At 42.5% G+C, this 13,973-nt stretch overlaps 1 protein-coding gene across 41 annotated transcripts in view; it reads right to left on the bottom strand.

Annotated features, from left to right (window-relative positions):
* tcf7l2 (transcription factor 7 like 2) overlaps window positions 1–13,973 on the bottom strand; it is a 182,212-nt gene that overhangs the window by 16,266 nt on the left and 151,973 nt on the right. For 36 of the 41 annotated variants that reach the window (XR_011345349.1, XM_069899928.1, XM_069899931.1 and 33 more), the window contains 2 exons: window positions 4,562–4,664; window positions 3,883–3,969 (listed from right to left, as the gene is read on the bottom strand). Coding sequence is in view for 40 of the 41 variants with exons in the window: in XM_069899928.1 (XP_069756029.1) it covers window positions 3,883–3,969; window positions 4,562–4,664 (190 nt within the window). In the remaining variant the exon portion in view is untranslated. The remainder of the gene's footprint in view (window positions 1–3,882; window positions 3,970–4,561; window positions 4,665–13,973) is intronic. The other 5 variants (XM_069899911.1, XM_069899924.1, XM_069899947.1 and 2 more) reach the window with 1 other exon arrangement.

Below are 13,973 nucleotides of genomic sequence, written 5' to 3'. Positions count from 1 at the left end.
TAGTTTACCAATTCCATTACTGCATTAAAGCCGGCAAGCATAATTTGTCATCAGTATTTGGGCTCCATATCCCAGGGCTAAATGCGACTTCCACATTAGACTGACTACAGGTTGCACAGCTTAATGATGCAAATTTAGCTCACAAATGAAAATCAGATGAAGGAGTTGCAAGTGAAAAAGATCGCCAAAAACAGATAAAGGAAAGGACTGCAATGGGGATAGATTCAAATTGTCCCGACGTAGATTATGGTGGCTCTGTACAGAAGGAACTTCTGGAGAAATCCTGCTGTTCCAGTCACCAATGCCAAAGGTGCAAAGAACCCTGGATTCAATATTTCTTTTGAAAATCATATTTACCATTAATTTGGGTTTGATAATTGAGGAAGCAGCAAGAGGAATTTGAGCCCCTCTTTGGGACAACATGCACATTTAGCAGCTGAGTGTTGCATGGCGTATGCAGTGGACCATTTCCACGGATGCCCCCATCTCCACACTCAAAACGTGGGTCACCTAATTTGGTTTTAGCTCCGTAAGAAAAGTAAACGTACAGCGAGGTGGTTTCCGCACACGTTTTACAGAGATGGTTGGCTTTGTTACAATGAACCTTTGATCCTTAGTTGATGAGCCAGCCAACTGATACACAGACTGGGTGAAGAATGTGGCTAGACTAAGTTTGTATGCTTGTACAATGTACATTCAATAGCTGCGTTGATGGTTTTGCTTTGAATAATTCTGTTTGTTCCGGTTTCTATATCCTTGGGTAGCTCTGAATGCAACGGATCATAATGCATCAGGTCAAGACCACTGAGCCACTCATCAGCTTCACAATACAGACTGATAAAGGACATGAAAAGATGGACAAGTAAATTTAATTTCTATCCCAATCTTTCAATACCTGAATTGATAAAAGCTGTTGTTGCAGACATAGCCAACTACATGCAATTGCTTTTCAGACTGCTTCCATTATAGAACAGTGGTGGTTAGGTTGCAAACAGCTCTGAAATTACATGACAGCTCCCTTCCAAAGTAGGATCAAACCAACTACAGTTCAACCAGCCAAAAAAAGGGGAAAATAAATTAAAAAATTAAAATAAATAGAATAAAATATTAAGAGGTAAAAATACCCAAGTTTAAAATTGTAAAGATAAATGTTCTCTGAAGTATCGCAAATTTTTGAAGATGGGAGCAAATATTGTCGTGCTTTGCTCGTAGCAGCTGATTGAATGATGTTGTGTGACTCAGCAATGGCCTCATCCAGGATGAAGAACGGGTTGATGCCGTTGGGATGATTCCTCATCTCTGCTTAGTAAGAGTCGCCCCAGTCAGAGGCTTTATCCCTAAACTTGGGGTGAGAGTTAATTATCTATAATATTATTGTTCATCTTTCGGGCAGCTCCATGGAGGGGGAGGAACCTGCAGATACAGCGCTGGTTAATTGTTTTCAAAGAATGTGACTGAAAATAATGTCAAGTGCTTTAAGGTTAATGCATTCATGCAAGTGAAGTTTGTTTAGTGTAAGTACAGTATAGTATTTTTGTCATTTAAACTGTTTATTTTTAATGCAGGAATGTTAGTTAAGCATTGTCAGAGCGAAATTTCAAGCAACCGGAAAATACACCATCTGGCATCTACCAATCCCCATAGGTGCTGGATACCAGGGTTTTAACTGTACATGCTTTCAAAACTGTGTGCAGTTGAAACGTTACAATTAATTCGGACTGTCTACACACCATAATATTGTCGGTCTGTTTCACTGTGTCTCAATGTGAAAACTACCTCAGCAGGTTGGTATAGCACCATGTTTAAAAAGGGACATACCTAATCCAAAGAAGCAAGTGCTTCTTCATTCAGACTGCCTGTGCCTTGGTGCTATCCGTTAAAAGGATTTTCACATCAGGAAAAGACAGCAATTAGTTAAACTGAACAAGTTATTAAGAATAGGCTCTCAGCACAAAGAATGATGTGGCCAGGTCATTGTGAAAACCAACTCCCTGTCAATGTACAGCCATTCTACAATAAATTTATCAACTCAAAGCAATGGTGCAGATTAGAAGCAAATGCTTCTATCTGGTCCTGTTGAGTCCTGAATCTTGCCAGCACGCAACAGAAACATGAGAAATAAATCAGCCAGTCAGTGATGGAAAGAGATTTGCATTTAGAAAATGTTCCAGCTTTATTTCTTAATTCAATTGGAATTTTTCATCTTGTAGCTCAGGCAGAGAAATCCTCTACCTAATTCAAACATTTTGGAAAAAGCAACAGGTAATTTCACCAAATCATTTCGCCAACTGCACAATTTTCTGAAATTCAGTGGCATCTTAAGTGTGCTAATTTAATGAAATAATTCCCCCCCCCCCCCGCCTCACCCCCCCTCAGAGAGAAATGAAACAACCAACTCGAACTTTGGGCAAGTAATTCACCATTAAGAACTTGGGAAATATTGTGATTGTGTCAGAGGAAAGGATGGTCGTGCACGTGGTTTGGTTCATTATTTCAGACGTCCCACACGGCTCTCAATATTGTTCCACATTAATCTGCACTTGATGACTGAGGAAGGACGAGGAACAACACAGACAAGTGATTGGTTGGATGTCTGAGGCTTTAGGAAAAAGTACCCTTCATATTTTAAATTTAAGAACATCTCAGCATCAGACATCAATAAATCTCTCTGCTATTCAAATGGCTTCTTAAATAATTGCTTCCACCAAAAGGTGATCATTTATTTGAAGCTAGAGTGGACAGAAACATACCCAATAAATCTTTCTCCTACTGCAGTGAAGCAACTAGTCTATTGAAGAATTGTTATTTTCTACATTTTCTCTGTGTTTGGGCAAAATTAATCTTATAGATATATAAAAAAGAGACTGATGTAATTCCAATAGGAATCAGATCTCAAGTGAAGACAAGTGCTTAATTCCTAACCATAACTGCACTTCAGATTCCTGCGTTCCGAAAAGGACAACTTTAGGCCACAGAGCTCAGCTCACAAGATGCTAGCAAGGGTAATGACGGACTTAAATTGTGTAATGCATCAGTAAAAGAACTACAAATATCCAAAAGAAAAGCAATTAAGAGATCCAAATGGTCATTGAGTGTCCCATTTCACATCCCCATCTCTTCCCCCAGTGTCCGAAGAACATGCAAACTGTTGATTCAACCACTAGCCTAGTGAAATGTTGGTTGGTAACTGCTGCGGATGGTTGCTTGCTTTTGACGATCGATGCCAATGACATGAATGCAAAACTTTACATTGCAGCCTACTGGCTCAATGGAAAGTGCTGCACCCTGAAGAGTAGAAAAGTGGTCTTTAACCTGTGATGCAAGAATGAAGATTATTGCTCTCTAAACTGACTTAAGTGTGACTCAAGTAGCGATAAGTGACTCTGTCCACTGGGTATAATAAATATTAACTGCTTTTTGCTGTCTGTAAGGCTAAAGCATTGTCCCTCGGGCTCCAACATTGATGTAAAGTGTGTAATAATTGCGGCATGCTCTTGACACTTCTGTTTTCCCTTGGGTACAATATTTTGGCACTTACAGTCTTGAAAAGCAGTCAATATTTGTGTACATTATAAATGAACTACTCACAATAATACTGCAGCAAGGGCTCCATTCCAATTACATTACTTGCAGATTCAATCATGGCGTGCCATTTATTTAGGGAATGGCATCTGCTTGCTCGTTTAATGTAAAATCAACGCAAATCCCAATTGACAAATGTTTATTCAGAAGCAGGGCACAATGTTAGCAATGGCTACACGTCCTCACTGAACAAAAGCAAATGGCAAAACGATTGAAATGAAAGAGGCTGTTGAGACAATGACTGAAGGTTATTGGCTTCAAATAATGAAAATTGATTGCCACCCCACCAAGTATACCCACCTTGACATGGAAGCATTGACGGTGAGTGCAGTGGGATAAGGATGTCGAAATCCCCCTGTTGTGATTGGGTAAACAGGTTGACCTTGCCTGGGAAAAAAAAAGAGAAAAAAATAACTGGAAACTTTGGCTGTTGTGAGCGTGCTCTCATTTAAGCCAGAACAAAAAAAAATATATTGTTGATTGCACAACCAGGATCAAACGACATAAATAAAGAACAATTTTAATGTGCTAAATCTGATAGAACCAGCTAATTAAATTTTATAACCTCTGCTAATGTCAACAGAGACCTTCTCCCCAAGCTAAAACTAGGTGTTTTGTTGTGATAATTAAAGACGAAGCGACATTTGCTTTAATGGAGCCATCACAATAATTGAGGGCTACAGATCCAAAGGAAAACTATAATGAATGTAAATTTATACCAAAATAAAATACATCAAATCAGAGCCGCCGTTCTGCTTTGGGCCTCTTTTGGTATTTAGAACTCAGTAAGAAAACATTAAATTAACAGTCCTTAATTTGTAGCCCTTTGTAGTAACCACTGTTGACAGGTGTTGCCATGGGAGAAACCCAAATAACTAAGTGGGCATCCAATAGCCAATCACAGTTCATTACAATAATTGGACAAGTAACATGCAAAACTCTACAAGAATGGAAAGAAAAGAGAAATGGAACTGCTTACTGTGGTACTAACCATCCTAGTGGATGGGGGATTTGGCCGACAGTACCAGGCGATAGAGGGTAGTAGGGAGAAATGTCTGAAGGGTGTGGAGGTCTGGGAATTCCTAGAAAATAAAGCACAAAAGCACAAGATTCTCAAGAGTGAAAGACAGCAAAATAATTTCTTAGCATGTTCAAGTCTGGACGTGTCATTCCTCATTTACCTTCCTGTTTCCAATTATGCTAACCATTGAATTAAGATTACGCCAAGCCTTCCACAATCTACACCATTATTCATCATAGGAATAATTATTATACCTTAAGCACAAAGACCACCTACATCAGTGCCTCAGGAACACAACATTCAAGTCAAAGAAAAAATGCAATTGTTTACATCATTTCTGTATATATTTGAGACTTAGTAAACCACCAGGACTTTGCATTGTTGGTAAACTTTCACACAATCGGAAATCTGAATTTTGATCCTTTTCTTCATATTTCGTTTTTGAAGTAAATGAATATATTTTGCAAGTGATCTTGATTTAAAAAAATTCTGAAACATATTTAGACACGCTAGTTCCATTCTTGTATCTGATTCACCTCTCTAAAAGTGAGCTTCATCACCAGTGAGTCATCATGTGGAATTTCTGCTGAGCAGATGACAACCTTGGCAAGAAATGGGATTTCCCAACATTTTTGCATGCAACAGATGAAGGGGTTAGCCTATGAGGAGACCGAGTCAACTAGGACTGTACTCGCTGAAATTTAGAAGAATGAGAATGGATCTTTTTGAAACATACAAAATTATGAAAGGCAAGATAAGATAGTGGTAGGCAATTTGTTTCCATTGGTGGGGGAAATAGAACCGAGAGATAGGGCCTCAAGACATACCTCAGGGTGGTAGATTTAGGATGAAGGTGAGAAAGAACGGCTTTTCCCAAAGGGTGGAATAACTGTGGAATTCGCTGCCCATTGAAACAGTGGAGGCTACCTCAGTAAATACATTTAAGGCAATGTTGGAGAAATTTTTTACGTTGTAGGGGAATCAAGGCATATGGGGAAAAGACAGGTAGACGAAGATCATCATATCAGCCATGATCTCATTGAATGGTGGAGCAGGCTTAATTAAATGGGCTGGATGGATTACTCTTGCCCCTATATCTTATGTTCTTATATCCTGACTAAAAAGAAATGTTGCGAAATTGGGACACCACATTTTAAGAAACTGCTTTCATGTCTCTCCCCACCCCCCCCCAACTGTGAGAAGCCAAATTATACATTCACCAAAAGCAGCCATTTCACCTTGCAATCACAGAAAATTGGGCAAACCTCGTGGAAGGGGTTTCAGGGAGAACAGCTTTGGCAGCGCCCATCACCCCTCTCCACTGTGGGGTAGCTCATTTAGCAGCAAACTCGCGCACCAATGGGGAGCCTGAAATTTGCTATAGTTACTGGCTAATGTGCACTTTGGTTTCCAGTATACGGACCAGGAAGCATATAGGTGATAATTGATCCAATCTTTGTTAGGGGAAAAAAGTGTCGTGAACGTTGGAAGCATCGTCGCACACAGGATGTGACACTTGCATATGCCAAATCTCCCAGGTCTAATTTTCCAATGGGTAGAAAAGCTGCTGTAAATGGGCACAAATATCAAAATATTTTACTTATTTTAGAAAAGGGTGCTACTTTTTTTCTTTTTTTCTTTTTTTTTCTTTGGCTTGGCTTCGCGGACGAAGATTTATGGAGGGGGTAAAAAGTCCACGTCAGCTGCAGGCTCGTTTGTGGCTGACCAGTCCGATGCGGGACAGGCAGACACGATTGCAGCGGTTGCAAGGGAAAATTGGTTGGTTGGGGTTGGGTGTTGGGTTTTTCCTCCTTTGCCTTTTGTCAGTGAGGTGGGCTCTGCGGTCTTCTTCAAAGGAGGCTGCTGCCCGCCAAACTGTGAGGCGCCAAGATGCACGGTTTGAGGCGTTATCAGCCCACTGGCGGTGGTCAATGTGGCAGGCACCAAGAGATTTCTTTAGGCAGTCCTTGTACCTTTTCTTTGGTGCACCTCTGTCACGGTGGCCAGTGGAGAGCTCGCCATATAATACGATCTTGGGAAGGCGATGGTCCTCCATTCTGGAGACGTGACCCATCCAGCGCAGCTGGATCTTCAGCAGCGTGGACTCGATGCTGTCGACCTCTGCCATCTCGAGTACCTCGACGTTAGGGGTGTGAGCGCTCCAATGGATGTTGAGGATGGAGCGGAGACAACGCTGGTGGAAGCGTTCTAGGAGCCGTAGGTGGTGCCGGTAGAGGACCCATGATTCGGAGCCGAACAGGAGTGTGGGTATGACAACGGCTCTGTATACGCTTATCTTTGTGAGGTTTTTCAGTTGGTTGTTTTTCCAGACTCTTTTGTGTAGTCTTCCAAAGGCGCTATTTGCCTTGGCGAGTCTGTTGTCTATCTCATTGTCGATCCTTGCATCTGATGAAATGGTGCAGCCGAGATAGGTAAACTGGTTGACCGTTTTGAGTTTTGTGTGCCCGATGGAGATGTGGGGGGGCTGGTAGTCATGGTGGGGAGCTGGCTGATGGAGGACCTCAGTTTTCTTCAGGCTGACTTCCAGGCCAAACATTTTGGCAGTTTCCGCAAAGCAGGACGTCAAGCGCTGAAAAGGGTGCTACTATTGCTTATACAAACCCTCTTTCTCGCCTATTTTTATTAATGATGTATAAAACAAGCCTTTGTTTCAACGTGCAGTGGTCCAGCAATATCCTCAAATCACTGGGGACTTTTCACAGCCTGCATTATTACGCTGTTATTTTTCCCTCTCATACCCGAACTAACCCACTAGTCTCAGAGCCCTACCAACATCTCAGCTTGCTGTTCGGAGTACTTGTACGACTCTTCCCCACACGCAATTGGTACACTTTTTAAAAAAAAATTTTTTTTAAATTTAGACATACAGCACAGTCACGGGCCCTTCCAGACCTGCCCAATTACAACCAATCCTGGTACATTTTTTTGAACTGTGAAAGGAAACTGAAGTCCTCAGAGGGAAATCCATGTAGACACAAGGAGAACATACATTCAAAAATCAGGGATGCTTGCGTTGTAACAGTGTTGGACTAACTACTACACTAACCCACGTCATCCAACCACCCCAGTGATCCCTGCCTCTGCTGAGCAAAAAATAATTTTATTTGATCATATAATACCCCTAATTTAATGACATTCAACTTCTGCTCCCACTGGTGCATTTGCCACACTTTTGCTTAACTTGTAATCCATGCATAAAAATAAAGGAAGTCCAGTAACCACATGATTAGGTGGATAACAATCCTAGATTTGCTGACACCTGTTATGGAGCCAGCAATCGATGAATACCATTGTTTTATACCCCTTTTACACAGATGATTAAAGCCGGGTATTATCTGCCTTTCAAACATTTCACCTAGGTGAACACATCGAAATGGGGGGCGGGGGTTTGAACTTACCCGGCTTTAATATGCCACGGTAGGTAGTATCAGAGGTGGAGCATATTGATGCGGGGCCAGTCTAAAAGGGGCGACCTGTGCTGCCAGGTTGAAACGGGAAGGGAAGATGGTGTCGTGATGTTGGGTCCAGGAAAGGTTCATGGTCATAGGTGCACAGTGGACTCTTACCAGGCGCATAGTGTGCGAATGTCAGCATGGCCACATCAATCAGATTCGGTGGATCTGGACACAAGGGTTTGCAATTAACACACAATTTATAAGAGCGTGGGAAAAGTCACAGGAATAAAACTCGGACGTGCACAATTTATAAAAGAGCATGGGAGAATGTTAAACTGTACACAATTAATAAAAGCTACATGTGATTGCAAACCCCTGTGTCCAGACCCACCAAAGTGGATTACTTTCTCAACTAAACACATCACACACACTAGGCAGTGACACTGTTGTGCTACACGTCCTGCCTCTTTTGTTTTGGAAGCCGGCTTGCTTTGTAAAAGGACTCACCAACCCGGGCTTTCTTGTGTGCTGAGTGAACAAGAAACCCTCGAGGTTCCAGAGAGGGGCTGTGGATACGGCAATAATGCAGCTTTTTAGTGTAAAAGGAACTAACAAATTGCAATTACCTACATTTAAAAAGCACCTCAACCAATCATCAAGGAACTGTATCCAATCTTACAATTGGACACATCCCAGCCTCCCACTCTTAACAATTTAAATCAATTCAGATCATGAATGGACTATGCACATCTTAGATCCATATTTCTTGTATTCTTTTCATTTTAATTTTTTGTCTCAAACAGGCATTAAATTTTAAACCCTCCAACTCCTCCTCTTTCACTCTCCCACCTTTCTCTGCATTTTATCATCCCATTCTGCTAGAAGGATGTCAGTTTGAAGAGCTCACTTAGTTTATCCCTCCCCATGCCTGCCTGACCCATTGTTTTATTCACAGCATCTTCAGATTTAATTTCAGATTTCCACCCAGGAGTATTTTGACTTTTAGAAGCATCAAGATTCACATGGTGTAAAAACAGAAAAATACGAAACACTCAGCAGGTCAGGTAGCATCTGTGAAAAAGACACAGAGTTAATGTTTCAGGTCAAAGACCCTTCCTGTCTTGTTTACCATTTTTATTTCAGATTTCCAGAATCTGGTGTTTTTTTTTAAAAACAACAACATTGACATGAAGTAGCCTTTCAGGTAATTTTCCCATTTGAGTTCACTGGGGAGTCATAAAGAGGCTCAAGACAAAATATCCCCCTGTAATACCAGACATCAGAACTGAGTCACCAACAATGGTGAAAGGCATTGCACAGGAAAGATCGAGTGTCTAAATTGTGGTTCACTTCGGACATTTGCAAACAGCAGTTCATGCTGCAGTACAAAAATATGATCAACCAAAAAAAAAAGCAAGGAATCTGGGAGCCAGAAAGGCAAGAAAATTAGAATACATATTTATTGGACAGAGAGTACGATGACAAATGCTATACCATGAAGTCTATTCCTAGTGGATTCTTGCCACTGAATCAATCTCATCAAGTTACCAAACGATTCCCTCAAAATTCTTCAACCCTGTTGCAATGTCGGGGGTCCAAACTACCACATTGCAGTTCTTCTCCAGCTCTGCTACTGGTTTCATTTATTGTGAACAATACTGTCATCTTTTATCTCATGTAACGTGTGCTGCGCGTTCGTACACAATCAAGCTATTTGCACTCATTATGCAGTATGAAGCTGGTCCCCCAATAAATCCCAATGCACAAGAAAAGGGTCAACAACTGACAATAAACCACATTTTCCCCACAACAATTCAACATCCTCCACTTACAGGGCATGATTAAACAGCACAATTTGTCACACGCTAATGTTCACCTGGGTGCAACCAGGGCAGTCAAGGCCATACAAGGCCAGAATAAATGTTCGAAATTAAATTTGACAGCCCCTGTGCAGTGTTAATTATTGATATGAAAATGGTTAGGGCACTTATTTATCATGCAGGCAGAAAATGGCTTAATTAGTTGCAACAAATGATGGTTTCCCTCTGTAGAGTTTTTGTTTAAAGCCACGACATGTATTGCACAATACCTCAACTGTAGCTGTCTTTTGTATCATTAAATTTAAGATCATGGCTTCTCTTTATGATACTCAGCCTCGAGCAGAAAGAAAGGAGAAAAAGTAACATGTTTGTGAAAGGAAAATGTGCGTGGCAAGCTTGGAATGAAAGAGCCAACATATCGAGAAAACATACAGAATGCTAATTCAGACAACCAGGCTGAATGATCATTTGAGCAAACTATTGTCTGGCCTCCAATACCTGTGAAACTAAAAAGGTTATTATTGGCAACACTCTCACGCCAAAATGGAAAAGTATGATTTAAAGGCCTATCCACTTGTGTGTATAATTCAACTTTCATTGCAGCACGATGAGAGTTGTGCATTTCTCGAGGTTCTGCCATGTTCATAAACCTAACAGGCCTTCTAAGACTGATACAATTCAATGACATAAGAGAACTCTCTGATGTCCCACCCAATAACGAAATAGAGGAATGTTATTCCAAGTTACCTGCGGCATCCAAATGGCAATAATAACTGCACTCTACAAATTACCTCACAGTCCATAAAAGAGTTTGAACAAGGCACTACATGAACTATATTCATTCTCTCTTCACAAGCATGCCAATCTCATTTTCTACACGCCATTTCAACTAAACATGCATGTATCTGTGCCCCCAGTCTTTCATACCTGGTTTGTCACAGTTGGTACTGGACACTGACCACTGATTTTGGCATTAACGCAGACAATTGTCTACAATTCTTGACTATTATAATTAAATACTACTGCAATCAAACATGGAATGACACGAAGCTTAAAATTTTCCACAATAATCTGAGTGTTGCCAATTAAAGAGTGCACGGGAGGCATTCCATGGCATCTTCTAAAATAGGAGTGAAAAACTAGTAACGACCTTTCCACTCTCACCAATGAAAACCTCGCAATATACTTCCACTGAGTGGATCAGGTCTCCTTAACAATGCACAAGCCAAAATAGAAGTTAAATTCTATGCTTTACTGTCTGAGATCAGTACGAAACATGGTATGCTTTCAGCTGTGTGAAAGCAAGCATTTTGTTGCAGTACAATGCTTCATGAAATGAGTTTCATGCAATTATGGAATGCCTTAAAGCAGTGGTTTTCAACTGCCCAATAAACTGGCATACCACTTTAAGTAATCCCTATGCCATAAGTGATCTGTGATTAGTAAGGGATTACTTAAAGTGGTATGAGAGTGGGAAGGCAAGGTTGAGAATCACTGCTCTCGACCCAATTGTTACTGAAATATTTTGCTTGAGAAAAATTGTCATTGGCCCATTTCCTTTGGAGTTCTGAAACCGTGCACATCACGAGTCAATGAGGTACAATTAAAACAGTGGTTTTCAAACTTTTTCTTTCTACCCACAGACCACCTTAAGCAACCCCTTCCGAATCACAGAGCACCTATGTCATAGGGATTGCTTAAGGTGGAATGTGAGTTCAGGGGGGCAGTTTGACAACCATTGCTATAAAGCTTCACCTGAGCATTTAATCTGATTCTCCCACCCTCTACCCCCCACCGCCACCCAATACAGTATTCCCACAGATATCCCAACTTAAAAATCCAACAAAGAATTAGCCTTAGAGTAATATAAGAGCCTGCCCAGCTGCCAGCAACTTGGTCTTTCAAGTTACTTCCGTGATATTAGGTGCATTGGTCAGGAAAAAAGGCCTGTAAAATGGGAATAAACTCATACAAAAAAAACTTTTTGTGACTTTATTTCTGAAAGCAGAGGTGATGGATTCAGATATACCCATGAACCTTCATATTAAATGAAGTTACACTTGACTATGAGCAAATAGACCTGACACTTTAAAGCAATGCTGGAAGGTTGCTTAACCTCACTTAAACTGGGTTTCTCATATCAGATTGGAACATGAAACAAAAGTGCCAACCAAGGAATAACAATCATACAGCATGAACAATGTTACATCAGCAAAGGAGGGAGTCAATACCTCACTATGATCAGTGATGTTCACCAAGCTAAACATGGATTTGTTGAGACAGATTACAAGGTTTCTGTAAATCTCTATCCCTGTGGGACAGGATACAGGGAGTGTGTGGATCTGTCCCCTGTGGGACAGGATGCAGGGAGTGTCTGTGGATCTGTACCCCTGTGGGACAGGATACAGGGAGTGTGTGGATCTGTTCCCTGTGGGACAGGATGCAGGGAGTGTCTGTGGATCTGTACCCCTGTGGGACAGGATAAAGGGAGTGTCTGTGGATCTTTCCCCTGTGGGACAGGATGCAGGGAGTGTGTGGATCTGTCCCCTGTGGGACAGGATGCAGGGAGTGTCTGTGGATCTGTCCCCTGTGGGACAGGATAAAGGGAGTGTCTGTGGATCTTTCCCCTGTGGGACAGGATACAGGGAGTGTGTGGATCTGTCCCCTGTGGGACAGGATGCAGGGAGTGTCTGTGGATCTGTACCCCTGTGGGACAGGATACAGGGAGTGTGTGGATCTGTTCCCTGTGGGACAGGATACAGGGAGTGTGTGGATCTGTCCCCTGTGGGACAGGATGCAGGGAGTGTCTGTGGATCTGTACCCCTGTGGGACAGGATACAGGGAGTGTGTGGATCTGTTCCCTGTGGGACAGGATGCAGGGAGTGTCTGTGGATCTGTACCCCTGTGGGACAGGATAAAGGGAGTGTCTGTGGATCTTTCCCCTGTGGGACAGGATGCAGGGAGTGTGTGGATCTGTCCCCTGTGGGACAGGATGCAGGGAGTGTCTGTGGATCTGTCCCCTGTGGGACAGGATAAAGGGAGTGTCTGTGGATCTTTCCCCTGTGGGACAGGATACAGGGAGTGTGTGGATCTGTCCCCTGTGGGACAGGATGCAGGGAGTGTCTGTGGATCTGTACCCCTGTGGGACAGGATACAGGGAGTGTGTGGATCTGTTCCCTGTGGGACAGGATGCAGGGAGTGTCTGTGGATCTGTACCCCTGTGGGACAGGATAAAGGGAGTGTCTGTGGATCTTTCCCCTGTGGGACAGGATGCAGGGAGTGTGTGGATCTGTCCCCTGTGGGACAGGATGCAGGGAGTGTCTGTGGATCTGTCCCCTGTGGGACAGGATACAGGGAGTGTCTGTGGATCTGTCCCCTGTGGGACAGGATACAGGGAGTGTGTGGATCTGTCCCCTGTGGGACAGGATGCAGGGAGTGTCTGTGGATCTGTACCCTGTGGGACAGGATACAGGGAGTGTCTGTGGATCTGTCCCACAGGGGACAAGATACAGGGAGTGTCTGTGGATCTGTCCCCTGTGGGACAGGATACAGGGAGTGTCTGTGGATCTGTACCCCTGTGGGACAGGATAAAGGGAGCGTCTGTGGATCTTTCCCCTGTGGGACAGAATGCAGGGAGTGCCTGTGGATCTGTCCCCTGTGGGACAGGATACAGGGAGTGTCTGTGGATCTGTCCCCTGTGGGACAGGATACAGAGAGTGTTTTGGACCTACCATAGATCAGGGAACAATGCAAAATGGATACTTGGAGTTCAATACGAATTAAAGCAACCAAAACAAATTTGCATGATTTTATTTTGCTTTCTTTTCCCAGGTCAACCAAGGGAAAGGAACTGTGCTATAATCTGAATCCAGGTGGAGCCCTAACTAACCTGGTGATTGCAACCACAAGTTTTACGAATGACTTGGCCACCAATTCTTTCCTCTTGGTGCCGTTTGTTTGAAAGGATTTTCCACTCTTAGCAGAAAAGGCCTCTGATAATCTGAAAATATGCTTATTCCTTTGATATGCAAATCCCCAGTACCTCTGCCTGCCATTCATCTCTTTCAATTACGGTCAAGTCAAATGAACACAAACGTCCTCCAATAAAGGCAAATCATCACGTACTATCCACTC

This window comes from Narcine bancroftii, chromosome 10 (genome assembly GCF_036971445.1).
Source record: "Narcine bancroftii isolate sNarBan1 chromosome 10, sNarBan1.hap1, whole genome shotgun sequence".
NCBI lineage: Eukaryota > Metazoa > Chordata > Chondrichthyes > Torpediniformes > Narcinidae > Narcine > Narcine bancroftii.
Note: the sequence above shows the minus strand (reverse complement) of the source record. Positions and strands in the feature narration are given on the sequence as shown.